This window comes from Protopterus annectens, chromosome 6.part0, assembly GCF_019279795.1.
Source record: "Protopterus annectens isolate FY-2018-M chromosome 6.part0, PAN1.0, whole genome shotgun sequence".
NCBI classification, from domain to species: domain Eukaryota; kingdom Metazoa; phylum Chordata; order Ceratodontiformes; family Protopteridae; genus Protopterus; species Protopterus annectens.
The window spans coordinates 341475888-341498967 of NC_056737.1; the positions used below are offsets into that span (position 1 = coordinate 341475888).

Genomic DNA, 23080 nt, shown 5'->3' on the forward strand with positions numbered 1-23080 from the left:
CTATGCAATATGATTTATAATAATTTTTATGAATACAGTATTTTACTCTATTGATAATAATGAGTTTAAGTAAATGCTCATATACAAACAATTCAAGATTTTTTTTTGGAAGCTGCTAATAGTATTCACATGACAGAAAATAGATGCATCTTAATATATGTAATGTCTGAATCATATTAGCCAAAGTTTTTGATTTAAATGAATGTTAGAACCTAATTTTCTCTCCTCTTGATTTCTAACATCAAGATTATTTGAATGCTATTTGAATACAAGTGTTATATATTACATAGATCTATATAGTAGTATGAACAGTTTTAAAAAAAAAAAAAGTTTATTTTAGTTTATATGATGCTGTTTTACCAAATGTGTAGTTTTGTCTTGATAGATAATTGAATTGAAAACTGTTAACCTCAGTTAAATATAACTAGTATTAAATTGATAAGGTGGTAGCTGAGGTACTGCTGCTTAGGGTAGGGGTTAACTTGAGTAGTAAATACTACTCTAAGTTGGAGTTTTCAACTCCAGGCTGGATGCAAGGTTTAATCCTTACATTATTTTCACTTGTTCATTGTTATATGTATATAGTTTTGACATCCACAATATATTTTGTATACTCATTGTCACTACAAACAAAATTGAATCCTATACAAAATCCCATAAGAGATTTAATAATACAGCTATATTTAAAGGTACACCTAAAAGAGGAGATGTAACATTATTTATCTTGTTATTTGTTATTTCAATCATAAGATTCTTGAGTTTTAAAATGCCAAATGACATCTTTAAAAGGAATTTCTTTAAACATTAATGGATTGAATAATCCGTGTAAAAGGGCAAGCCTAATAAGATACATTAATTTACACAAGGCCAATCTAGTCTTCCTGCAAGAAACCCATCTCTTGAAAAAAGATATTGATAAACTAGCCACTAATAAGTATACAGTATTGGTTAGTTCAGAGCACACTCAGAAAAAGAGGAGTGGCTATTTTATGGAATAAAAGTATGCCCATTCCTAAAACCATTAAGTCTTTTCAGGATGACAAAGGAATGTTTTGTATGGTTACAATACAAATTAATGGGAAGACTTGCACTTTAATTAATGTATATTGGATACCTGGAATTGGTATTAATACAGTGAAACATCATATTGATAAGATCATTTCATTCTCTATAGGGTATATTATTTTAGCTGGTGATTTTAATTGTATACTACATGAAAGTGATACTACCACTATAAGGAAAAGAAGAATTACATCTAATGCAAAACATTTAAATGATTTTGCTAATTCTTATCATTTGAATGATATTAATAATCAGATAGATTCAAGTCATTACCATACACCTTTTTTCTAACAGATACAAAACTTATTCAAAAATAGATAGGGTCTTTATTTCTAACCAGATGGTAACAGATTTAATTAATTCCAAAATCATTTCATGTCCTATATCTGATCATAACTCAATTGTTTTTGAATTCATGATAAAAATACTCATAATGTTCAGATCAAAAGGATACCAGCATACTTAACTCAGCTAAAAGACTATAAAGAATATATACTTTCAGAAGTACAACATTTTCTAGACATAAATAATACTCCTGAAGTCTCCATTGTCTATGTTTGGGATGCCTTAAAATCATATCTATATGGACAAAGTATCAGATGGTATAATAATAAAAGGAAATCTTGGGATAAGGAATTGTTAGATATTCAAAGTAAATTAGACTCTTATAAACATAATAATAAAGAAAATATTATGGACAAGAAAGTTATTGAAGAAATAAACAAACTAAATGAGAAATGCAAAGAAATTTTAACTCATAAAGTTAAAATAACTTTAGAGAATACAAGTTTTGTCTTATTCAATAAGCCCCAAATACTTACATAGACTTAAAAATAAAACAAAAAGATTGAATAAACAAAACCATATCAAAGAAATCTTTTCTCTAAGGAAAAGAAGAATGTTTCTAGTATACCAGAAATACGGGATGAATTTAGAAATCACTTTCACAAGATTAACCATAACAACACTAACATGGAACCTAAAGATAAAATAAAGGTGTTTATAACCACAAACATGAATAAAATGCTTAATAAACAACAGATTAAACTATTGGACAAGAGTATTTCATATACAGAAGTTATTACACAAATAAATAAGCTTAAATCAAACAAAGCACCGGGTAATGATGGTATTATACCAGAGATATATAAAATCCTTTCTAAAACTACATATTCATTAATACATAAGGTTTTTATTTTGGCCCAAACTGAGTTAATAAACCCCCCCATCTTGGCAATATACATTTATTTCACCAATTTTAAAACCTAATAAAGATCCAACTAGATGTTCGTCATATCGACCCATCTCATTACTTAATGTTGATTATAAAATGTTTATGAGTATATTTGCTGATAGATTGAAGACAATCATCCCCGGCATTATAGATATAGATCAGACGGGCTTCATTGTAAATAGAAATACTTTTGATAATATAAGAAGAACTTTAACATTAATTGATTTTGCAAATAGGAAAAGAAAGATTTAACACTTATTAGTCTTGATATAGGTTCAGCATTTGATTCAGTAAGTTGGGACTATCTGTTTACCTTACTGAAATGCACAAACTTCTCTGATGCATTTGTAAATTTAATTGAGCATTTATACAAAGGAACGCTGGCTTATATTAAGGTAAGAACATATGTTTCACAAAAATACCCATTCTTAAAGGTACAAAGCAAGGATGTCCACTTTCTCCACTATTATTCACTTTAGTAATGGAGCCTTGGGCTAATTTGATTAGAAACAGTACTGACATAGAGGGTTTTGAAATAGACGAAAATACAACATCAAAATTCAACTTTTGCAGATGATGTTCTAATTACATCAGCAGGATCTAATTCTTCTATGCAGTCTTTATTTGATAAAATGATGAATTTTAAAAGTATTTCTGGTTTAATATTCAATGAAGAAAAACTAAAATACTACCTATATATACGAAAAAATATTCTCATTAGTGATTTTACTAAATATGTACCCAATTCAGGTCAGATAACTTATTTAGGTATAATACTATCTAAAGATATTAAATCTATTATATATAATAACTATAATACCTGTTTTCTTAATATACAAAATCTTTTTAATACCTGGAATAATATGTTTTTACTATGGAGGAGAGACTTACAATTATTAAAATGATAATATTCCCCAAGATTTTATACTTAATACAATCAATAATACTTTCACCTACAAAAATAATTATCAAGAAACTGAATACACTAATGTTAAATTTCTTATGGGCACCTAATAGACCTAGGATTGCATTAAAGAAACATACTAATAGCTGGTCTCAAGGGGTATTTCTTTTCCAGACTTTAATTTATATATTATCTCTTCTATTATAAAAGTTATTACTTTATTAATAGATCAGTCATATATCGCAAAATGGAAAGATTATTGGGAGCTAATTAGTATGCACTTCATGAAAATCTCCTTAACACATAAAAATATGATTGTAAATAACTCCATGTTGTGGTTGCTAAAGGAATTTTGTATTTCACCTATTACACCTAAACATATGGTTTGTTACCCATTAAATATTATTATTAGTTATCGTAACTTTATATTCATGCACCCTAAGTATAGGGAATGGAATTTTATTGTATTCCTATAATGTATACTCAGGGTATGCTTATGTCATCTACTTCTGAAGGAGCTCATTTAGCTATAGATAATGATCTAAAGTACTGGTATCAGCTGATATCTGATAATAAAGTTAAAAATCTAGATTTCTTAAAACAAGAATTTGATCTAAGAGAAACTTGCTGGTTAGAGGTTCAGATCTTTAGACAACATCTCATTGATAGAATAGATCTAATGTCTATAACAGTTAAAGAATCTATTCCAAAACTGATTGATTACTTGATATTAAATTTACAGCATAAAGTTTCTGATAAAGGTAAACTTTCATATATACATAAAATTATCAGACAAGAAACTTTTTACAGTGTAGATTCATACTGGAATTATTTCACCTCTATTAATGGGGACCCACCAACTCAACAAGATAAACAATATATATTGGAATCTGCTTATAGAACTACATCTTCCATTGTCTGGAGACTTTATACATGGAAATTTTTACATAGATCTTTTTATACACCTTTGATGATGAATAAAATAAATAATAAAGATAATCTATGTAAGAGATGTAATGTAGAAATTAATGCTGACTGGGCTCATATGTTTTATGACTGTATGAAGTTGAAAGAATACTGGAAGTCAATTAATGAATTTTGCAGGCTCTTTTACAGATAATTTCATTATTTCTAAGTCTCTTATATTATTCAACACACCTGTACCTCAATGTGTTAAAAAGATTAAGCTTCCCTTGTTATGGTCTATCCTAGCAGTGGCCAGGAAAATAATAACTAGAAATTGGATTTCAGATACACCTCCTTCGTTCAATGAATTTAAAAATGTTATGAATATAATGTGCCATATGGAAATAAGCACAATTAGAATGAGAACAACTAGAAAAACATCATATTATATTGTATGGGATAATTTACAAAATTTGTTAAAAAAATTCTAATTTCAATAGCGCGGTATTTTAGTTTAATTGATCTGATTGTAGTGGATGTCTTTGTAAATACTTTAGTTGTTTTGTTGAATATTATAATAATACCTATTTTTAATTACTTGTATAAAATTGTTATGATATTTCTCTTATATGTTAAAACAATAAACCTGTTTTGAAAAAAAAAAGATTTTAGTTGGTTTCATAATGCTTTTATTTTTTGTTTTTATACTATATTCTAAGCAGAGATGGATAATTTGTGTCTGTTGGTGTTGGAGAGGTGGTGAATGGGTGGTTTAGTTAGAAACTTTGTAAATAGTTTGGGGTTTTTGAAAGTAGTGCTTAATACACGTTATACATCCATGATAAGTAAGTTTTCAGTAGATTCCAAGTCAACGCGCAAGAAAGGTCTTTTAGTAACAACATACACATTATAGTTAATGGCTTATAAATGTTTATAAGTAAATATTAATGGTTTGAACAATAATGTCAAAAAAGCTGGTTTGCTTAAATTTATCAAAATGCATAAAGCCCAGATCATCTTTTTGCAGGAAACCTATCTGTTAAAAAAAGACCTACAAAAATGCTCATTTAATGGCTATACCATTCTGGTTGATTCATGTTTTAAGACTAAGAGAAGGGGCACTTTTATTCTATGGAAAAATACTTATACTATGCCAAGAAATATAGATACAATTTCAGATAAAGTTTGGATGCTAAGCATGGTTATTTTGGAAGTCAATAGGAAGTATTATACTTTGATTAATACATACTGGATACCAGGACTTAAGTACTAAATATGTTGAAAAATATCTGGACCTGATTACTTTAAATGCAAAAGGCGAAATTATAGCAACAAGTGATTTTAACTGCCTGTTATCAGGCAATGATTATTCTAGAAATGGTAAAATAAAACTAACATCTCAAGCCAAGAAGTTAAATGATTTTACAAACCAGATGAACCTTAAAGATATACATGGTCTAAGAGAACATCATTCCTTATTCTATACTCACTATTCATATTGGTTTGGTACACAAATAAACATTGATAAGGTCTTTGTATCAAATAATATATACTCAAAAAATAAGTGACATATCTATAAAGACTTGTGCACTTTCAGACCATAATGCTATAAACTTTACATTAACTGCGCATACAGATGATTTAAGATTTCTGCAGAGAACTCCTGCTTACATAACTAAGTTAAAAGACTTTAGGGAATGGATAATGAAAGAAATAGACATGTTTATGGAAACAAATGATAATGGTCTATATATATATATATATATATATATATATATATATATATATATACATATATATATAGATAGATAGAGTAGAATAAAATTTTGGTACCTTAAAAAAAGGAGAGAGTGGCCCAAAGAACTTTTAGACTTATAAAAAAACATAGACAAGATAAAAATGGACGCAAAACCAAATAAAGTAGTACATAACGAAATTACTAAGTTAAATCAAAAATACAATAAAGTTCTGAATTATAAGATAGCCATAAACCTGGAAAAGTTGAAATTACAATCTTATGCTGTAAATCCCAAATATCTACATATAATAACAGTAATATCCAAAAAAAATAAACAACCAAAATCTTATTAATGAGATTAAATATAAAAGTGATGGTTCATTTAAGAGTACATCTAACTTAATGGGCATATTAGAAGTGTTCAGAAACTACTATAAAGATATAAATAATACACTACTTTTGGAGACAGATAATGAAATAAATATTTTTATTCAAGATAATATAACTACTAAGGTGTCAGTGCAACAAAATAACATATTAAATAAACAACACTAACAGAAGTGAAAGAGCAAATAACAAATTTAAAAGATAATAAAGGTCCAGGACTAGATGGAATAATTCCTGAACTATATAAGATTTTTCCTTAATATATAGTAAAGAAAATGATGAGTGCCTTTACCTATGGTTAAGCAAAACTGCATAACACCCCATTATGGAAATATTCAATTATCCCCCATTTTAAAACAAGGTAAGGACCCCAGATCTTGTGATTCATATAAGCCAATTTTGTTACTAAACACTGATTATAAAATTTTCATGAAAATATTACCTAATCTAATATATAATGATCAGACATGGTTCATTCTTCATAGAAAAGTGCAAGATAACATTTTAAATTACTATCATTAATAGACATAGTGTGCAAATACAAAAAAAAAAAAACTGTGATCAGCCTAGACATAAAAAAGACTTTTGATTCTATTAGTTGGTCTTGTCTACAAAAAATCTGATTGGTTTTGAATTCTCTTCAGATTTTGTCAACTTGTTAATGAAAATTTATAGTGGGGCAGAAGCTTATGTGAAAATGATTTCATGCCTATCCTCACCACTAGAAATCCTCAAGGGAACTAGACAGGATTGTCCTTTGTCACCATTATTGTTTGCTCTTTCAATGAAACCTTTTTCTACATATATCAGAAACAAGCAAAATATAAAAGGCTTTCAAGTTAATAAGGACTATTGTCCTAAGAAATAGTTATTTGCTGATGATATGTTAAAGTTGGGTGATATTGATGGCTCTTTGCATGAGAAGCAACTACACACACCACAAAACCAGCCTCACATAATGCTACCACACCACTGAATCAAACACATAAACACACAAAGACATACTCGGAGGCTCTGAGTAAAAATTTACCTAAACAGCAGAGGCGTCCAAAGCAGACACCCAAACAACTGCTACCTCAAGACACCCCACAAGCAACACATAAACCACAAAAGCAGTGTGCAAAGCAGTCACAGCCCTTAAGGCCAAATACAACACCAAACATACTTGTCATAGGTGACTCCATAGTCAGACACACTGACGTCCCACTCACCAGGCTGAACAAGGAGAGGGTCACAGTAAGCTGCCTATCGGGCGCTAGAATCCGCCACATAACACAACACTCTGTGTCATATTTCCACGGCAAGTACAAATATGACACAGTCATTGTCCATGCTGGTGTGAACGACCTGAGACGTACCTCCCTGGACTACATGAAAAGAGACATAGAGGAGCTCTCTGATTATGTAGCCCAGGCAGGTATGACCCTGACCCTGAGCAGTATCCTTCCTTCACCAAGAATGATGCCACAATATAGAGACAAGATGATCAGCTTTAACAATTGGCTTAATGTCTGGTGTCATTCAAAGGGGATCCAGTGTCTGTCTGCCTGGGATGACATGCTTGACAAGCCACGCTGCTCAAGGGACGACTTGCACCTGTCACCCTGGGATTCTGGATATTGGCTAAGGCTCTTGCCACCCCCATAGTGCCTTTTTTAGGCAAGGCTCAAATTCTAAACCTACCACCCTAGAAAAGAAAAATGGGAAGAAACTGAGGGTAATGCTGCTCAATGCCAGAAGTCTAAATCTCAAAATGCACAGACTCGAGGCCCTTCTCAGTATGGAGAGCATCGATGTCTGTGCTGTAACTGAAACCTGGTTCAAGGCTCCTGAGACCACCCCGGCACTATTAGGTTTTACCTCATATCATGCGTTCCGCCCCAAAACCCGGACCACACCACAAAAGGAGGGTGTATCCATATTCATAAAGGATATCCACACCTCCAGGTTGGTGGCAACGCAAAGCTTCGGAAACCATCCAGGTGCAACTAACCATAGGCAAAACTGCTCTACAAATTGTAGCATGCTACAGGCCACCCTCTCAAACTCAGGAACCCCACACAGCCTTCCTGAAGACACTGGAGGGTATAAATGTATCTCCAAACACCATCATATTGGGTGACTTCAACTACCCGAATATAGACTGGGAACATTACTCAAGCCCTAACTTTCTAGCCCAACGGTTCCTGGTGTTCATAAATTCAAATGCCATGGAACAGCTAGTCACTGTTCCCACGAGAGGAGAAAATATACTAGATCTCATTATTACAAACATGGGGACAAAATGCTCCCCACCGGAAGTATATCCCTCATTGGTGAGATCTGATCATAAACTAATCTCACTGGAAATCCACATCCCGCCCCCACCCCAAACAAAAAGACCACAGTGAAGAACTTCTCTAAAGCAAACTTCACACTACTCAAGACTGGTGTGGTATCCTTCAAGGCCCCTGAGCCAGTGGAAACCACAACCCAAGCTGCGGAAGCCCTTACAAATGCCTTCTATGAACACCTCCAGGACTGCATGGATCAGGCAATCCCAAATAAAACCAAGACGGTTTCCACAAAGGGCAAACGTCCAGTCTGGTGGACCCCAGCCATTAACAAACTTTACAATAAGAGGAGAAAGCTATTACATGATAGAACAAAATCCATAAAAGGGAAGTCACCCCTGATCATTATTAGTAAAAAAAATACGAGCATTCATAAAATCAACAAAGGCCAATTTTGAGAGAAAAATTGCCATGGATTCAAAGGACAATCATAAGGCCTTTTTCAGCTATGTTAGGAACCTGGGTGGAAACTCCCAGATATGCTCAGAATTAGTCCAAAATGATACAAAAATCACTGAACCCACAGACATTGCCAGCATACTGGCAGACAGGTTCAGTGCAAACTTCACCCCTCTCCCTAAAGGAGAGATAACTATCCCAGCAGAGTGTAGCCTCCCAGACATCTCAAATGTGCAGGTGAAAGCTGCTCTCTCTAAAGCTAAAAACACAGCATCAATGGGACCGGATGGTGTCCCCGGCTGTGTGCTACACGAGCTAAATGAGGAATTAAACCCGCACATAAGGCAGCTGTTTAATCTCAGCCTTACCACAGGATACGTGCCCAAGGAGTGGCGTACGGCAACTGTGGTCCCACTCCACAAAGGCGGTGCCTCTACGGACCCTGGTAATTACCTCCCCATAAGCTTAACAAGTCTAGTCTGCAAAGCTATGGCGAGGATCATAATGGAGCTCATAAACAAAGATATAGGGGACTTGCAGACATTGGACCCAACCCAGTTTGGCTTTGTCAAGGGCAGATCATGCCTCTTGAACTTGGTCGACTTCTTCGAAACAGTCACCAAGGCCATTGATGAGGGAAAGGCAGTCCATACAGCCTACCTTGACCTTGCAAAGGCTTGACACAATACCCCACTCGGGTATTGTAGAAAAACTTACCAGCTTAAATGTAAACCCATATGTCACAAGATGGGTTGCAAACTGGCTTAAGGACAGAACCCAGAGGGTTAGAGTTGCTGGCGCTATGTCAGACTCCAAGCCGGTCACAAGCAGTGTCCCACAGGGCTCGGTCCTTGGCCCCCTATTGTTCGGCATCTACTTCTCAGAAGTACAGGCCAACATGGGAGGACTTTGGCTGACAAAGTTTTCAGATGACGCAAACTGGGCGCCATAGTGGAAAGTGCATCGGACACGGATATCCTTCAGAAGGGACTCACGGAAACAGACAGCTGGTGCCAGAGCCATGGCCTGAAGTTAAACGCCAAAAAATGTATAGTCATACCCTTCGGGAAAAACAAGGTAACCCCAAGCTACCATATAGGTGGCAATCCACTAAGCACAGAAGAGGTGATCAGGGACCTGGGGACCCAGGTTGACAGTGGCCTTTCTTTTGACACTCACGTTGCTAAAGTGGTTAGAAAGACCTTCTACATTGCCCACCTGATCATGAAGGGATTCACATCCAGATCTAGTGAGGTCATTGTTCCCTGTACTCTTCACTTATCAGACCAATGATCGAGTACAATGCCCCATTCGGGATGTATCGCACCCGACATCTGCAGCAATTGGAGAGACCCCAAAAGTTCCTCACCAAAAGGATAAAGGGACTCCAAAATCTGTCATATGCTGCCAGATTGAAGAAACTCCAGCTCTATTCAGTTGCATACCGTCTGCTCAGAGGTGACATGTGCCTGACATACAAGGCCATGTCCAACCCGGACATGCTCCACCTCAAAAAATCCAAATCCACCAAAACCACTAGAGCAAGCGACTTAAACCTTAGCACGGATATAAATAGGACGTGCTGGAGGGATAGATTTATCACTCAGAGACTCCCTATGCTGTGGAATAAAATCCCGGTCCATGTGAGGCAGAGCACCTCGCTGGCTCTGTTCAAGAGAAATCTTGACCTGTGGATGGGAGATCGTAGGTTTATCCCGGGAATCATCTCTGTGTCACTGCTGGACAGAGGCACAACAAACTAATGGGCACAGTATTTTTTCATATAAGGGGTGGCGTAAGCCACAAAAATTTGGGCTAGGCTTATAAATGCCTTAGGGCAGATAGCCTAGTATAAACCTATGAACCTATGAACCTATAAATACCTTAAGCAAGTTTGAAAGAATTTCAGGGCTTAAATTTAATCATAATAAATCCAAAACATTACTAATTAACAGAAAGATCAACAAAAACCTAAGAGAGAATAGCCTGTTTAATTGGGAGAATAATGTATTAGAATATTTGGGTGTCAGTATAAAGAGTACATGGAAAGAGTCTGTTAAACTAAACTATAATAATTTAATAACCACCTTTAGTGAACTAATCAAAAGATGGAATAAAATGTTTTTCACAATGGAGGATAGGCTCTGTTTAATTAAAATGATGATTTTACCTACAATTTAGTTTTATTTACAGTCGTTGATACCACCCCCTCCCAAAAACTTATTTAAAAAATTAGATTCCATGCTACTTAAATTTTTATGGTTCCCTTTAAAACCTAGGGTTGCATATAAATGGCACATGAGCTTGGAACAGTAATGAGTAGCATTCCCTAGCTTAGATCTTTATTCCAAAGCAGTTATAATTAATATAATATTACATTGGATCTCACCTACCTATATATCTGGCCAGAAAATAATACATGAGATTCATATAACTGATGTCAGAACTATAGAAAATCAATTTAAGGAACAATACGGAATAAGTAGAGTTCATTGGCTTTTACATGCATTTTGTTTATTTGATAAGAAGTTTAATCATTTTTCTTACGGCATTAATCAAATACTTAATAACTTAAAAAATATAATTGATTGTAATTACAACATTAAAAAATTCCTATTTCTTATATTTCCTATAGCATTCTCCCCTGATTGCCTAGATTCTTTCAACATCAATGCGATGCAAAAATTAAAGGAAAATAACTTGATATTCTGGCATCAGCTTATTGAAAATAAAAGTATTAAACCACTAAACTCTCTTATGTAGTTTTGATAATAGTCCAGACAGTTGGCTGTTTATACACTCATTATAGCAGTTTATAGAAAACAAAATGAGAGTATCAATCAACCTAGAGACTGAATCTATACCTAATTTAATCCAGCTTTTTATTAGGTGTCTTGAAAAGACAGATGATCAAAAATTAAGTATCTCACCTATCTATAAGATACTAAGAAAAGACGGTCTAAAGTTTGACTCAGATTTTTAGAATTACTGTGTAAAGATTAATGGAGAACAAATATCTGATGAATCCAAAAAAACTGTCATTGACATCTACATATGGTACCTCTTCTTTATTATACTGGAGATTGTATACATGCAAATTTATGAATAGGAGTTTCTATACTCCACATAAAATAAATATTGTACTCAGCAGTGAAAGTAAATGTTGGAAATGTGATGAATTACTACAGGCCAACTGGGTTCACATGTTCATTGAATGTAGAAATGTTCACTACTGGAAAGATTTCAGATATTTTGTAAATGTTTTATGGTCTTATAACTGTCATATTTCTAACTCACTAATCTTATTCAATGTTCCTATACCTAATGTGATACCTAAATCTCAGATTCAGTTACTCTGGTCAGTTCTTGCATTTGCCAGAAAAGTTATTACTTGGAACTGGAAAAGTAAACAAGATTTGATGTTTAAAGAATTTATTAATTTAGCAAAAGTTGTTTGTAAAAAAGAACTGCAAATCATTTGTTATAAAACGCATAATATTACTCATAAAAAATAGCATGGCAAAAACTGGAAAACCTTTTCAACAAATACTGATAACTTCTTATGGATAAAATGATCGTTTATCATGGATGAATGTAAATATTGTAAATAGTTTTGTTATTGCTTTATTGTATTTGTTATATGTACATTTGCTTATGTTTATAATGAAAACAAAATAAAAATGTTTTTGAGAAAAAGAAATGCAGCAATGAGGCCTTTGAATTTGCAGTACAGTTTGCTAGACATAGAAACTAACATGTTTGGGTCACCTTGTCTTGAGTTTAATACTGGAAAATGTTTCACACACATATTTTAAGAGCTAATTCTGTTGTTTAATTATGTTAGCTTCCTGGCTGCCGTTCTGGCTGACTTGCCAGTCACAGACCTAGTTAGATGCACAACTTTGCCTCGAGTCTAGCTGTTTTTTTTTTTTTAAATATTTGCATTTTCTTTGCAGCTAACCCACCCTTTAGTGAGGCACCCAATTTTGCTGACCAGACAGGAGTCTTTGAATACTACCAAAATGTATCTGATCCAGGTGACCATGTCTTCACTCTGCGCCAGGTGATTACCCAACGTCCAGTTACTTGGGCTGAGGATGCTGACCAGACCGTCAGTGTCATTGGAGATTTTATGTGGTATGGCATTCTGCTTTGTTTGACTAGTGAAAACTGTGTGTCATTACCTGCTTTGAGAATCTTTGTGCTTATGCTGTCTTGGAATTTATAAACAGTTATGGCATGCTGGGAAAATGAAGCAAGTTGATAAGTGGTGACAAATGGGTAAATGTCTAATGCTGTTGATGGTGGACTGAGTGATTTATGATGAATGGAGTCGGATGTTGAAAGCTGAATGAGTGTCATACTGATTTCCAAGAACCCCAAACAGTGAAATCCAGGAGTTGGAAAAACATGTTTTATTTCCTTCTTTTTTCAAGGCTCTTTTGTCATTTTGCCTTCTGGGTTTACTGTTGATTTTTGTTACATGTATTAGCATCACAGTTTCACAATCCATTGTTTTGGTTTCAGTTTTCTTCAGGAGGGACAGTTTGGTGCTTCTTAATTTTTTTCGTATACCCATCCTCACTTACTAAAAATCTTGCAAGTGAAACATTTGTTTTCACTGAAGACAGATCCGCTATAAGGATGCATCCTTCAAGTATGTCATTAGCTCTTAGTGGAATTAAAAAAATGTTTGCACACAAAGTCAGATGGTTTTTAAACTTCTTTATGCACAACTTGCTTTCCCATTGCTATGGACGTTAATTACTACCAAGGTCTGAGTTTGTGCAACTACTCGTATTCCAGCCTCAGAAACCTGAATTCCTTAAACATCTTCAATAGCAGGTCCTGCAGTCCACACCTGATTATTATCAGTTGACTAGTGGGCAATAAATTGCAGATTTATTTGCCTTGCCTTTTTTCAGATTGATTTTGTGTTGCATAGGGTTGCCAAATGCCCAAAGTGGGACATTTTTGGTACAAATGTCAGGTTTGGCATGCTGAAACTTACCCACGGCCAGTACAAAGGACAGAACTTCACTTTTTTGCCTAAATAAAAGCTTATTCTTGTAGCATTTTAGTTGTTTATTCTGTTTCTTATAACATTTATGTGTTTCAGATACAGAGTAACTGTTTTATGCAAATATTACATAAAATATAGAAAATAATTTTGTCCTAAAATCTCAGGACATTTGCCATTTTTACAGTTTTTTTGCAGGACACAACTGCCGAAAGAGGGACTGTCCCTCGCAAAGTGGGACAGGTGGTATCCCTAGTTGCATGATGGGAAGGTGATTTTCCATGATCTGACTGCCACTTTAAAAATTCTCCAGATATTCTTTACCTCACTGAATTTTTGTTTGAAATTTTAATTTCTTTCTATGCATTAACAATTTCCAGATCCACTTTCCAAACACCGGTGACTGTAGTGGAAAATAGATTGCATCTTTTGAAGTATCTGTCCTCCCAAATGAGGGATTTTGATTAAGACTCCACACTGTTTTAGTGTCTTATCTGGCTTTTTTCTAGTTAACATCTTCCAGGGGACCATCATTTGACTGACATCAGCATTAGTAATGTGGTGTTTCCCACATGTCATTCTTGTAATGTTCGTACAAAACTCTGCACCTAAATTGAATTGTTATTCTTATGATTACTACTTTGACTTATTTTTTTGCTATCATTTCCATATTTACCAAAGTGCACTGCTGCCAAGTGGACATGCAGTTGATCAGCAGGGTACCAGTAAGAAATTCTTTAGCTTCAGCTAGAAGAACAATGTTACCACCTGCTGCAGTTGTGACAGGCTTGATTTTAACTTGTAGATGTACAAGAATCTCGCAGGCCTACAAGCTGTCAAGAGTCCAAGACAGGGAACTCAAGATGTTCTTCGTGTTTCACTGTTGCAGTTATCACACTTGGATTATCTGCCTGCAGGTAGCCCTCAGTTGGCCCGAATACCAGAGACTTAGTATTTCTGCGTCTGTTGCTGTCGCTCCAGGACTGACGTCAGGTCGTCGGGTATAACAGGCAGCAAGTAGAAGCAAGTTCGCACGAGTGCCAGTCGGCCACTACCAGAGTTTTCATTTTTTGTTGCTAAATACTTTCGTTTTCTAGCTCCGTATTCCGAAATGGCTTCGGTAAACCATCCGACTACCGATCTTCTGAAAAAACGTAAAGATAAAGACAGAGACAGACCGCACAGGTCCAAAGCTGCCGACGACACTTCTGTTAAGCTAGTTGCCAGTCCGCCGGTACTCAGTGAGGTGCTTTTGCAGGCCCTTATGCCTGCTTCAATGGATTTGCAAGCCTCTACCGAGACACTTCAGAGTCCGGTATGCCGCTAGACTCTTCAACTACAGAACCTGCTGATGTCACTACTTTGGACTTTGGATGGGTCCGGAGCTGCTGAGCAGGCACCGATTTCTGAAAAAGTTCTTCTCACTACCGATGCTCGACACAAACCGACTACTTGTTTCGCGTCTTCAGTTCTGTCTAAAACTACCGAATTTCTAAGGCCAAGAGTATGTGCTACACCTAAAAAACTGACTACCAAAGTGCATGCACATGCTCCCTTTCCACAACATCAAATGCTTAAAATGGCAGAAGACCTTATTGTGCTGATTAGAGGAAGTCAGCCTTCCCTTCAACAGACCAAGAGTCCGACGACTCTGAGGTATCTGATTATGAAGACTTACCCTTATCTGCTTATGAGGATTCAGATGCAGAGGACTCCATTCCCTCGGCTTCTCCTCCAGAGGATTTTTCTTTTGGTGAAACCTTGCATACTTTTAAGAGAGCATTTCTACTGGGAATGCCAAGACTATCCTCAGTCCAAAAAGAGACTCAGAGAATTTCTAGATTTGCCACAACGTAGGCCTTTAGCAATACCCCCAGTTCTGAATGTTGTGGATGATGTCTTTATGGAATCCAATTTAACTCCTGATACTTTACCTCCTGCTGCTAGGAAACCGGACAGGTACTACAGAGTGTCAGACTCTCACAAATTCCTTTTCAAATATCCTACTGCTGATCCAGAGGTCATCTCCGAGGGACCTAAAGGTATCAAAGCAACCACAGCTAAGAATCCCACCCCTTCAGTCAGGGTTTCTAGAGCTCTGGACAGATGGGGTAAGAAAGTATGTACCTCTGCAACTCTCACCTTTAGGGCCTTCAGTTGTCAGTTTTACATGCTGAAATACCAACAACATATTATTAAACAAAAAATAGCTACCTTTACAGACTGTGCAGAAAATAAAGAATTGTATGAGCTGATGCATTCCGCAAACCAGGTCAGCAAGCATACATTGCAGTGTGGCTTTGATGCCCTAGAAGCATCTTGCAGGGCAGCAGTCACTGGGTCTGCACTGAGAAGGCATGCTTGGCTTAAGGAGCAGACCTTGCCAAACCATGTCAAATCAAAGTTATTAGATGCTCCTTTGAACAAAGACAAGCTGTTTGGCACCAAAGCAGAAGAGGTTCTTAAAAAGATGAAGAGAAAGCTAAATCTATGTAGACAGTCAAAGAATTCTTGGAAGTACAGCCTCCTAGATTCAGTAGGCATTGGCCCTCGAAGCATTGGTCCTTTCCAGCCCCCTCAAGGCCATCTCAAACTAGACCCAGGGGAAACGGACCGCCTAGACTACAGTCTCAGGGTATGCAGAGATCTAAGCAATGGTGTGCCTCCACCTCTAAAGCAGGGAGTGCTAAACCACCCCCTTACGGAAAGAATTCCCACTGACTTTTCAACTCCACTCCCCACCTCTGCCTAACTGCTTGTGTCCCTAGGAGGAAAACCTGCCCTTCATGCAAAAAACTGGATGTTCATTGTGTTTCACTGTTGCAGTCATTACACTTGGGCTATCCTGCTGGCAGGCTACCTGCAGTCGACCCGAATTTCAAAGTCCTGGTCCGGAGTCAGTTGCTGTCGCCTCTTCCCTGACGTCAGTGCGCCAGGGGTATAAAAGATGCAGCCGATGCCATTTTCTTCAGTCTTTCTTGCCGCGTGGTGCCTGAAGCAAAAGCAGTTCGCAAGTGCCGGTCGGCCGTCTCTTGAGATTTCCGAAATTGAATTTCAGATCCGAAGTCTTCAATAAAGCTAAGTACCCCGTTGGGGAAACTTTTTTTCTTGCTCCAGACCAATGTCAGAAAAAGTTAACAGTTGTATTTCTTGTGGGAAGCAAATGCCTCATAAGGAATTTCATTCTTACTGTATTCATTGCCTAGGCCCTGACCACGACGTTGCTAGTTGTCAGTTTTGTGCTAGATTTAACCAACGCACAATAAAGCGTAGGTACGATTTTGCTTTTCATTACTTTGGCCGAAGGTTTAACCATATAATGCCGTCGGAACAACCGATGACCAGAATTCATAATTGCAAGGATAAAGAAAAGGACTGGCATCCGAGGTCCAAAACCGACGAAGCCTCTTCTAGGCCAGTCGCCGGTTCTCTGGTGCTCAGTGAGGCGCTTTCGCAGCCCCTGACTCCCGCTACCTCAGAGACGCAGGCCACTTCTGACTCCAACGTGGCGACAACTAGGCCTCTGGATACTCAAGGTATTGGCCCTTCAGAAACTAATCCCTCAGATGGGGCCGGAGCCGCTGAGCAGGCATCGGCTTCTGAGGGTGTCTTCAGACCTACACAACTTTATATCAAACCTACTTCAGCATCCAAGACAAAGTCTAAAACAGTATTAAAGACAAGGAAAGAAGTACAGCATTCTCCAGGACAGACTTCTATGCCTAAGAAACAGATGCTCAAAATGGCCGAAGACCTAATTACTTTGATCAGGGGTTCCCATCCCCCTCCTGATTGCCTAGGCAAGATACTGAATATGATTCCTCAGATCAGGTTTCTATTTTCTCTGATTCCTCTTCAGAACAGCGATATTGTATTCCTCTCTATGAGGATTCTGATGCCGAAGATTCTATTCCTTCAGCCTCCCCTCCTGAGGATTACTCTTTTGGGGAAACCCTGCATACTGTGAGGGAGCATTTCCACTGGGAGAGCCAGGATTATTCAGATTCTAAGAAAAGGCTTAGAGATTTTCTTTTATCACCTCAACACAGACCTCTTGCAATTCCTCCTCTTTTAGACATAGTAGATGATGTATTTTCAGAGTCCAGCCTGTCTCCAGACTCTTTACCTCCTGCACCTGTTAAGCCGGACAGATACTACAGGGCTGCAGATTCCCATAAATTTCTATATAAAACCCCTGCTGCTGACCCAGAAACTGTCACAGGGTCCCAAAGGGGTGAAGGCTGCTACTGCTAAAAACCCTGTCCCCTCCGATAGAGATTCTAGGGCTCTGGACAGATGGGGGAAAAAAGTCTACACTTCTGCTACCTTGGCTGGAAGGGCTTTAAATTGTCAGTTTCATATGCTTAAATATCAGCAATACTTAATGTCTTTGTTAACAAAAAATGTTGACAAATTCTGAATGTGCTGAGAACAAAGATTTGCAGGATTTATTGCATGCAGCTGAACAAGTGGGAAAACATACTTTGCAATGTGGTTATGATTCACTGGAAGCCTCGTGCAGGGCCGCTGTTACAGGTTCTGTTATTAGAAGGCATGCTTGGTTAAAGGAACAGAATCTGCCTGATCATGTTAAGGCAAAATTATTGGATGCTCCATTACAGCATGATCATTTCTTTGGTGTTAAGGCAGAAGAGGTGTTGAAGAAAATAGAGGATAAAGCTAAATCTATGCAGACAGTAAAGGATTTCTTACAGGTACAGCCACCCAGATTTAGCAGGAACTGGCCTTCTAAGATTGGTCCTTTCCAGTGTCAGACAGGGCACAAAGAGGCAGATTCAGACGCCCTAGAGGCAGGCAACAGCCCCAGGGCTCATACAGGCCCAAACAGTGGGGTGCTTCTACCTCCAAAAGCGGAGAAGACAAATCACAGCCTTATAGGAAACAGTCCCAATGACCTCCCTCTGCCAATGCCAAGCACTTATCTTTTGGCAGCACCCTTAAGGGGAAAGCTAGCATTTTTTTCACAAAATTGGCACAAGATCACCCAGGACAAATGGGTCTTAAATATAGTCTCTCGGGGCTACAGGTTCCACTTTCACACCCTTCCAAAGGCAAAAGGTATGCCAGACCTGACACACAATCACTGGGCAGAGGCACAAAAGCAAATCTAATCTCTCATGGACATGAGGGCTATTCAGCCAGTGCCACAACAAGAGCAGGGACAAGGATTTTACTCAAAACTTTTCTTAGTACCAAGAAAGGACAAAGCCTGAAGACCAATTCTGGACCTGTCTATTCTAAATACTTTTCTGGACGTTCCAAAATTCAAAAGGTTGACTCTGCAGCAGCTTCTGCCCATGTTGGGCACGAAGGCTTGGCTTGTAACTTTGGACCTCAAAGAGGCATACCTGTATGTACCAATCAGACAATCATGCAGAAGATACCTCAGATTCATAGCTAGCTCAATGCACTACCAATTCTCTGCACTGCCCTTTGGCTTATCTACTGTGCCCAGAGTCTTCACAAAATGCGTGGCACCAGTAATTGCTTTTTGCAGACAAAGAGGAAATCAAATATATCCCTACTTGGACGACTGCCTTATTCAAGCAGAGACCAAAGACATTTTACTAAAGCATCTGGCATTCGTAAAAAGATTATTAATTTGCCTAGGGTACACAGTAAATGAAAAGAAATCAAAACTAGTACCCTCTCAAGAGATAATATTCCTGGGTGCAAGCTTAAATACAACTGCCCAGATGGCTTATCTCACGCCAGACAAAGAAAGGCAACTGACTTCTTACTTCAAAAACATGGCAACAAAGACCCAGTTATCTGCAAGAAAAATTCTGCAGGCTCTGGGCTACATGGCATCCTGCATTCTACTAATTCCATATGCAAGACTGCATATGAGGAAACTACAATGGTATCTAAAAAGTGTTTGGACTCAACATTGCCACAGCCTGGAAACATTAATTACTCTCATTCCCTGCCTGCAACAGGAGTTTCGATGGTGGGCACAGGCCTGTCACCACAACAAGGGACAGCCATTCACTTTACCCACAGCCAGGCAGACACTAACAGATGCATCAGATTATGCCTGGGGGGCACACATGGCAGGAAAATGTATTCAGGGCACATGGCCCACAAGCCAAATGCATCTTCATATCAATCAAAAAGAGATGCTAGCTGTACAGAATTCCCTGACCGCCTTCAAGGACCTACTTCATCCAGGACAACGGCTGATAAAGACGGACAGTACTACAGTCATGTGGTACATAAGCAAGGAAATACACATTCTTACCCCCCTCTGCAGACAAGCCATGACTTTGTGGAACACAGCATTGACTTATCAAGTACACCTGTAAGCACAATTCCTGCCAGGAAAAACAAATACTTTGGCAGACGAACTAAGCAGAAACCTCATGGATCCTCAGGAGTGGAAACTAGATCCACAAATCTTCAGCATGATAACAGGGAAATGGGGATGCCCACACTTAGATCTATTTGCCTCCCCTCACAACTTACCAGCTACAGAGATTCTGCACTCGGACTTATCACAAACAAGCATGGAAAGTGGACGCCCTTTCTTTCAGCTGGAAAGCCCTTACAGTATATGCCTTCCCTCCTCTGCCTCTCCTCCCCAAAGTACTCCTAAAGGTCAAACAAGAGAAGCCAAAAATGATCTTGGTTGCCCCAAACTGGCCACGCCAGCACTGGTACCCAATCCTAAAGAGCTTGTCTCAAGGCCCAGCCTGGACATTGCCTCAAATTCCTCATTTGCTGACACAACAAAACAATCAGATACTACACAACCAACTCAGAACCCTAAATCTGGCTGCATGGCGGATAATGTAAACTTTCAGAACACACCTCTTTCTAAAGCAGTTATGGATGTTATTTTGGAGGCCAGGAGGCCCAGCACCAGAAAATCTTATGCAGAAAAATTGAAGAGATTCTGTGCTTGGAACCAGGCACAAGGAATTGACACGCTTGTACCAAATATTCCTCAGATTTTACAATACCTAACTGAGATGCTGGACAAAGGCCTATCCTTCTCGTTAATTAAGATCCATGCCTCTGCCATTTCAGCTCATTACAATACGGTGGTGGTGCTGCATTAGCATTGTCGCCTCATAGTAAGACGCTGTCCGGTTCGATTCTCAGCTAGAGCGTCTTCTGCATGGAGACCTGCATGAATGGGCGTACCTTCGTTGAAGGTTGTGCGTCAGAGCTGGCAACTCGGCATGTAAAAATCTACTGCCAATCATTAGCGGACCGGAATTCTGCTGTGGCGACTCCTAACCGGGAAAAGCCGAAAGACACAACAACAATACGGAACCTCCTATTTTTTCACATCCACTGCTAAGACAGTACCTCAGAGGGGCCAAAAACATAAGACCCCCAAGGAGAGCACTGATACCTACATGGGACCTCAACTTTGGCTTGGAAAAGCTCACACTGCCTCCTTTTGAGCCAGCCAATACAGCTGAGACTAAATTGTTATGGAAAACTGCTCTGCTCCTAGCAATAACTTCAGCAAGAATAGTCTCAGAGTTACAGGCATTAATGGCAGTGGAACCTTTTATCATTTTCTATCCGGACAGGGTTTTTCTAAGGACAAACCCAACATTTATGCCAAAGGTAGTATCCAGTGTGGCCCTTAACCAAACCATTCATTTGCCAACTTTTTACCCAAATCCCCAGAATAAAGGGGAGAGACTTCTGCACTCTGGGCATACACAGGCAGCTACTCTTCAACTTGGACAAAACTAAAGCTTTCAGAAAGACTGAGCAACTTTTTGTGTCATATGCTGCAGGATCACAGGGAAAGGCAATTTCAAAGCAGACTATTTCAAAATGGATAGGACACTGCATTTGTTTCTGCTATGCACAGCATGGCAAATCAGTGCCTAAGAATATTAGGCCACATTCTAACAGGGCAGCAGCCACATCAGCAGCCTTTCTTAGAGGAGTACCAACCAAGGAAATTTTGGAGGCTGTAAGTTGAGTTCAGTGCACACTTTTACCAAGCACTACCACTTACCTCTTTACTCTAAATCCAGAGCAGGCTTTGCCACAGCAATTCTGCAGGGCCTCATAGCCACTCCTAATTCTATTTAAGCCTAGCCACCCAACCTCAGCTTTGGGATTCAACCCAAGTGTAATGACTGCAACAGTGAAACACGATGGACATAGTACAGATGTGTACCTACCATAAATGTAGATGTTCGAGTGTATTCACTGTTGCAGTCCAGGTTACCCTCCAACCATCCCCCTTTTATTGCTGGGACTTATCTGTACTTCTCTATTCTATACAACCTATGTGGTGTATTTGCTTGTAGATGAAGGTTATGTGCATGCTTTTTATGATCAGAATTTTTTCAGCCTACCTTTTTGGGGGCACCTGACATCTGGGGCAAGAAAAACTGAAGAAAATGGGGTCGGCTGCATCTTTTATATACCCCTGGCGCACTGATGTCAGGGAAGTGGCGACAGCAACCAACGCCGGACCAGGACTTTGGAATTCGGGCCGACTGCGGGTAGCCTGCCAGCAGGATAGCCCAAGTGTAATGACTGCAACAGTGAATACACTCGAACATCTACATTTATGGTAGGTACACAACTGTACTAACTCTGCAAATAAAAATCTACTGCCAATCATTAGCGGACCGGAGTTACGCTGTGGCGACCCCTAACCGGGAAAAGCCGAAAGACACAAATAAACACAGCTGTACTATTTCCATCACCAAAGACCGATGGGTCCTCAACATTGTATCCCAGGGGTACAAATTTTACTTCTACTCACTGCCAACCCCAAAAGGGTTCCCAGACCTTCCTCCAAACCAGTGGGCAGAAGCACAAAAAACAAGTATTCACAAAATGCCTGGCTCCAGCCATTGCTTACTGCAGACAGAGAAATATTCAAATGTACCCGTACTTGGACGACTGCCTGATTCAGGCAAACAGTCAGAAAATGCTATTGCAGCACCTGACATTTGTAAAAAACCTTCTAACCTCCCTGTGGTACACCATCAATCAAAAGAAATCAAAACTAGTCCCCAGCCAAAAAATTGTATTCCTGGGAGCAAGCTTGGACACAGCATCCCAGATGGCATTCCTCACTCCAGAAAAACAA

The 23080-nt window shown here is 38.2% G+C and overlaps 1 protein-coding gene across 1 annotated transcript in view; it reads left to right on the forward strand.

The window, feature by feature from the left end:
* Nucleotides 1-23080, forward strand: part of LOC122804310 (galactocerebrosidase-like) — a 553356-nt gene that overhangs the window by 386112 nt on the left and 144164 nt on the right. The window contains exon 14 of the mRNA XM_044074101.1: nt 12920-13100. Coding sequence (XP_043930036.1) covers nt 12920-13100 — 181 coding nt within the window. The remainder of the gene's footprint in view (nt 1-12919; nt 13101-23080) is intronic.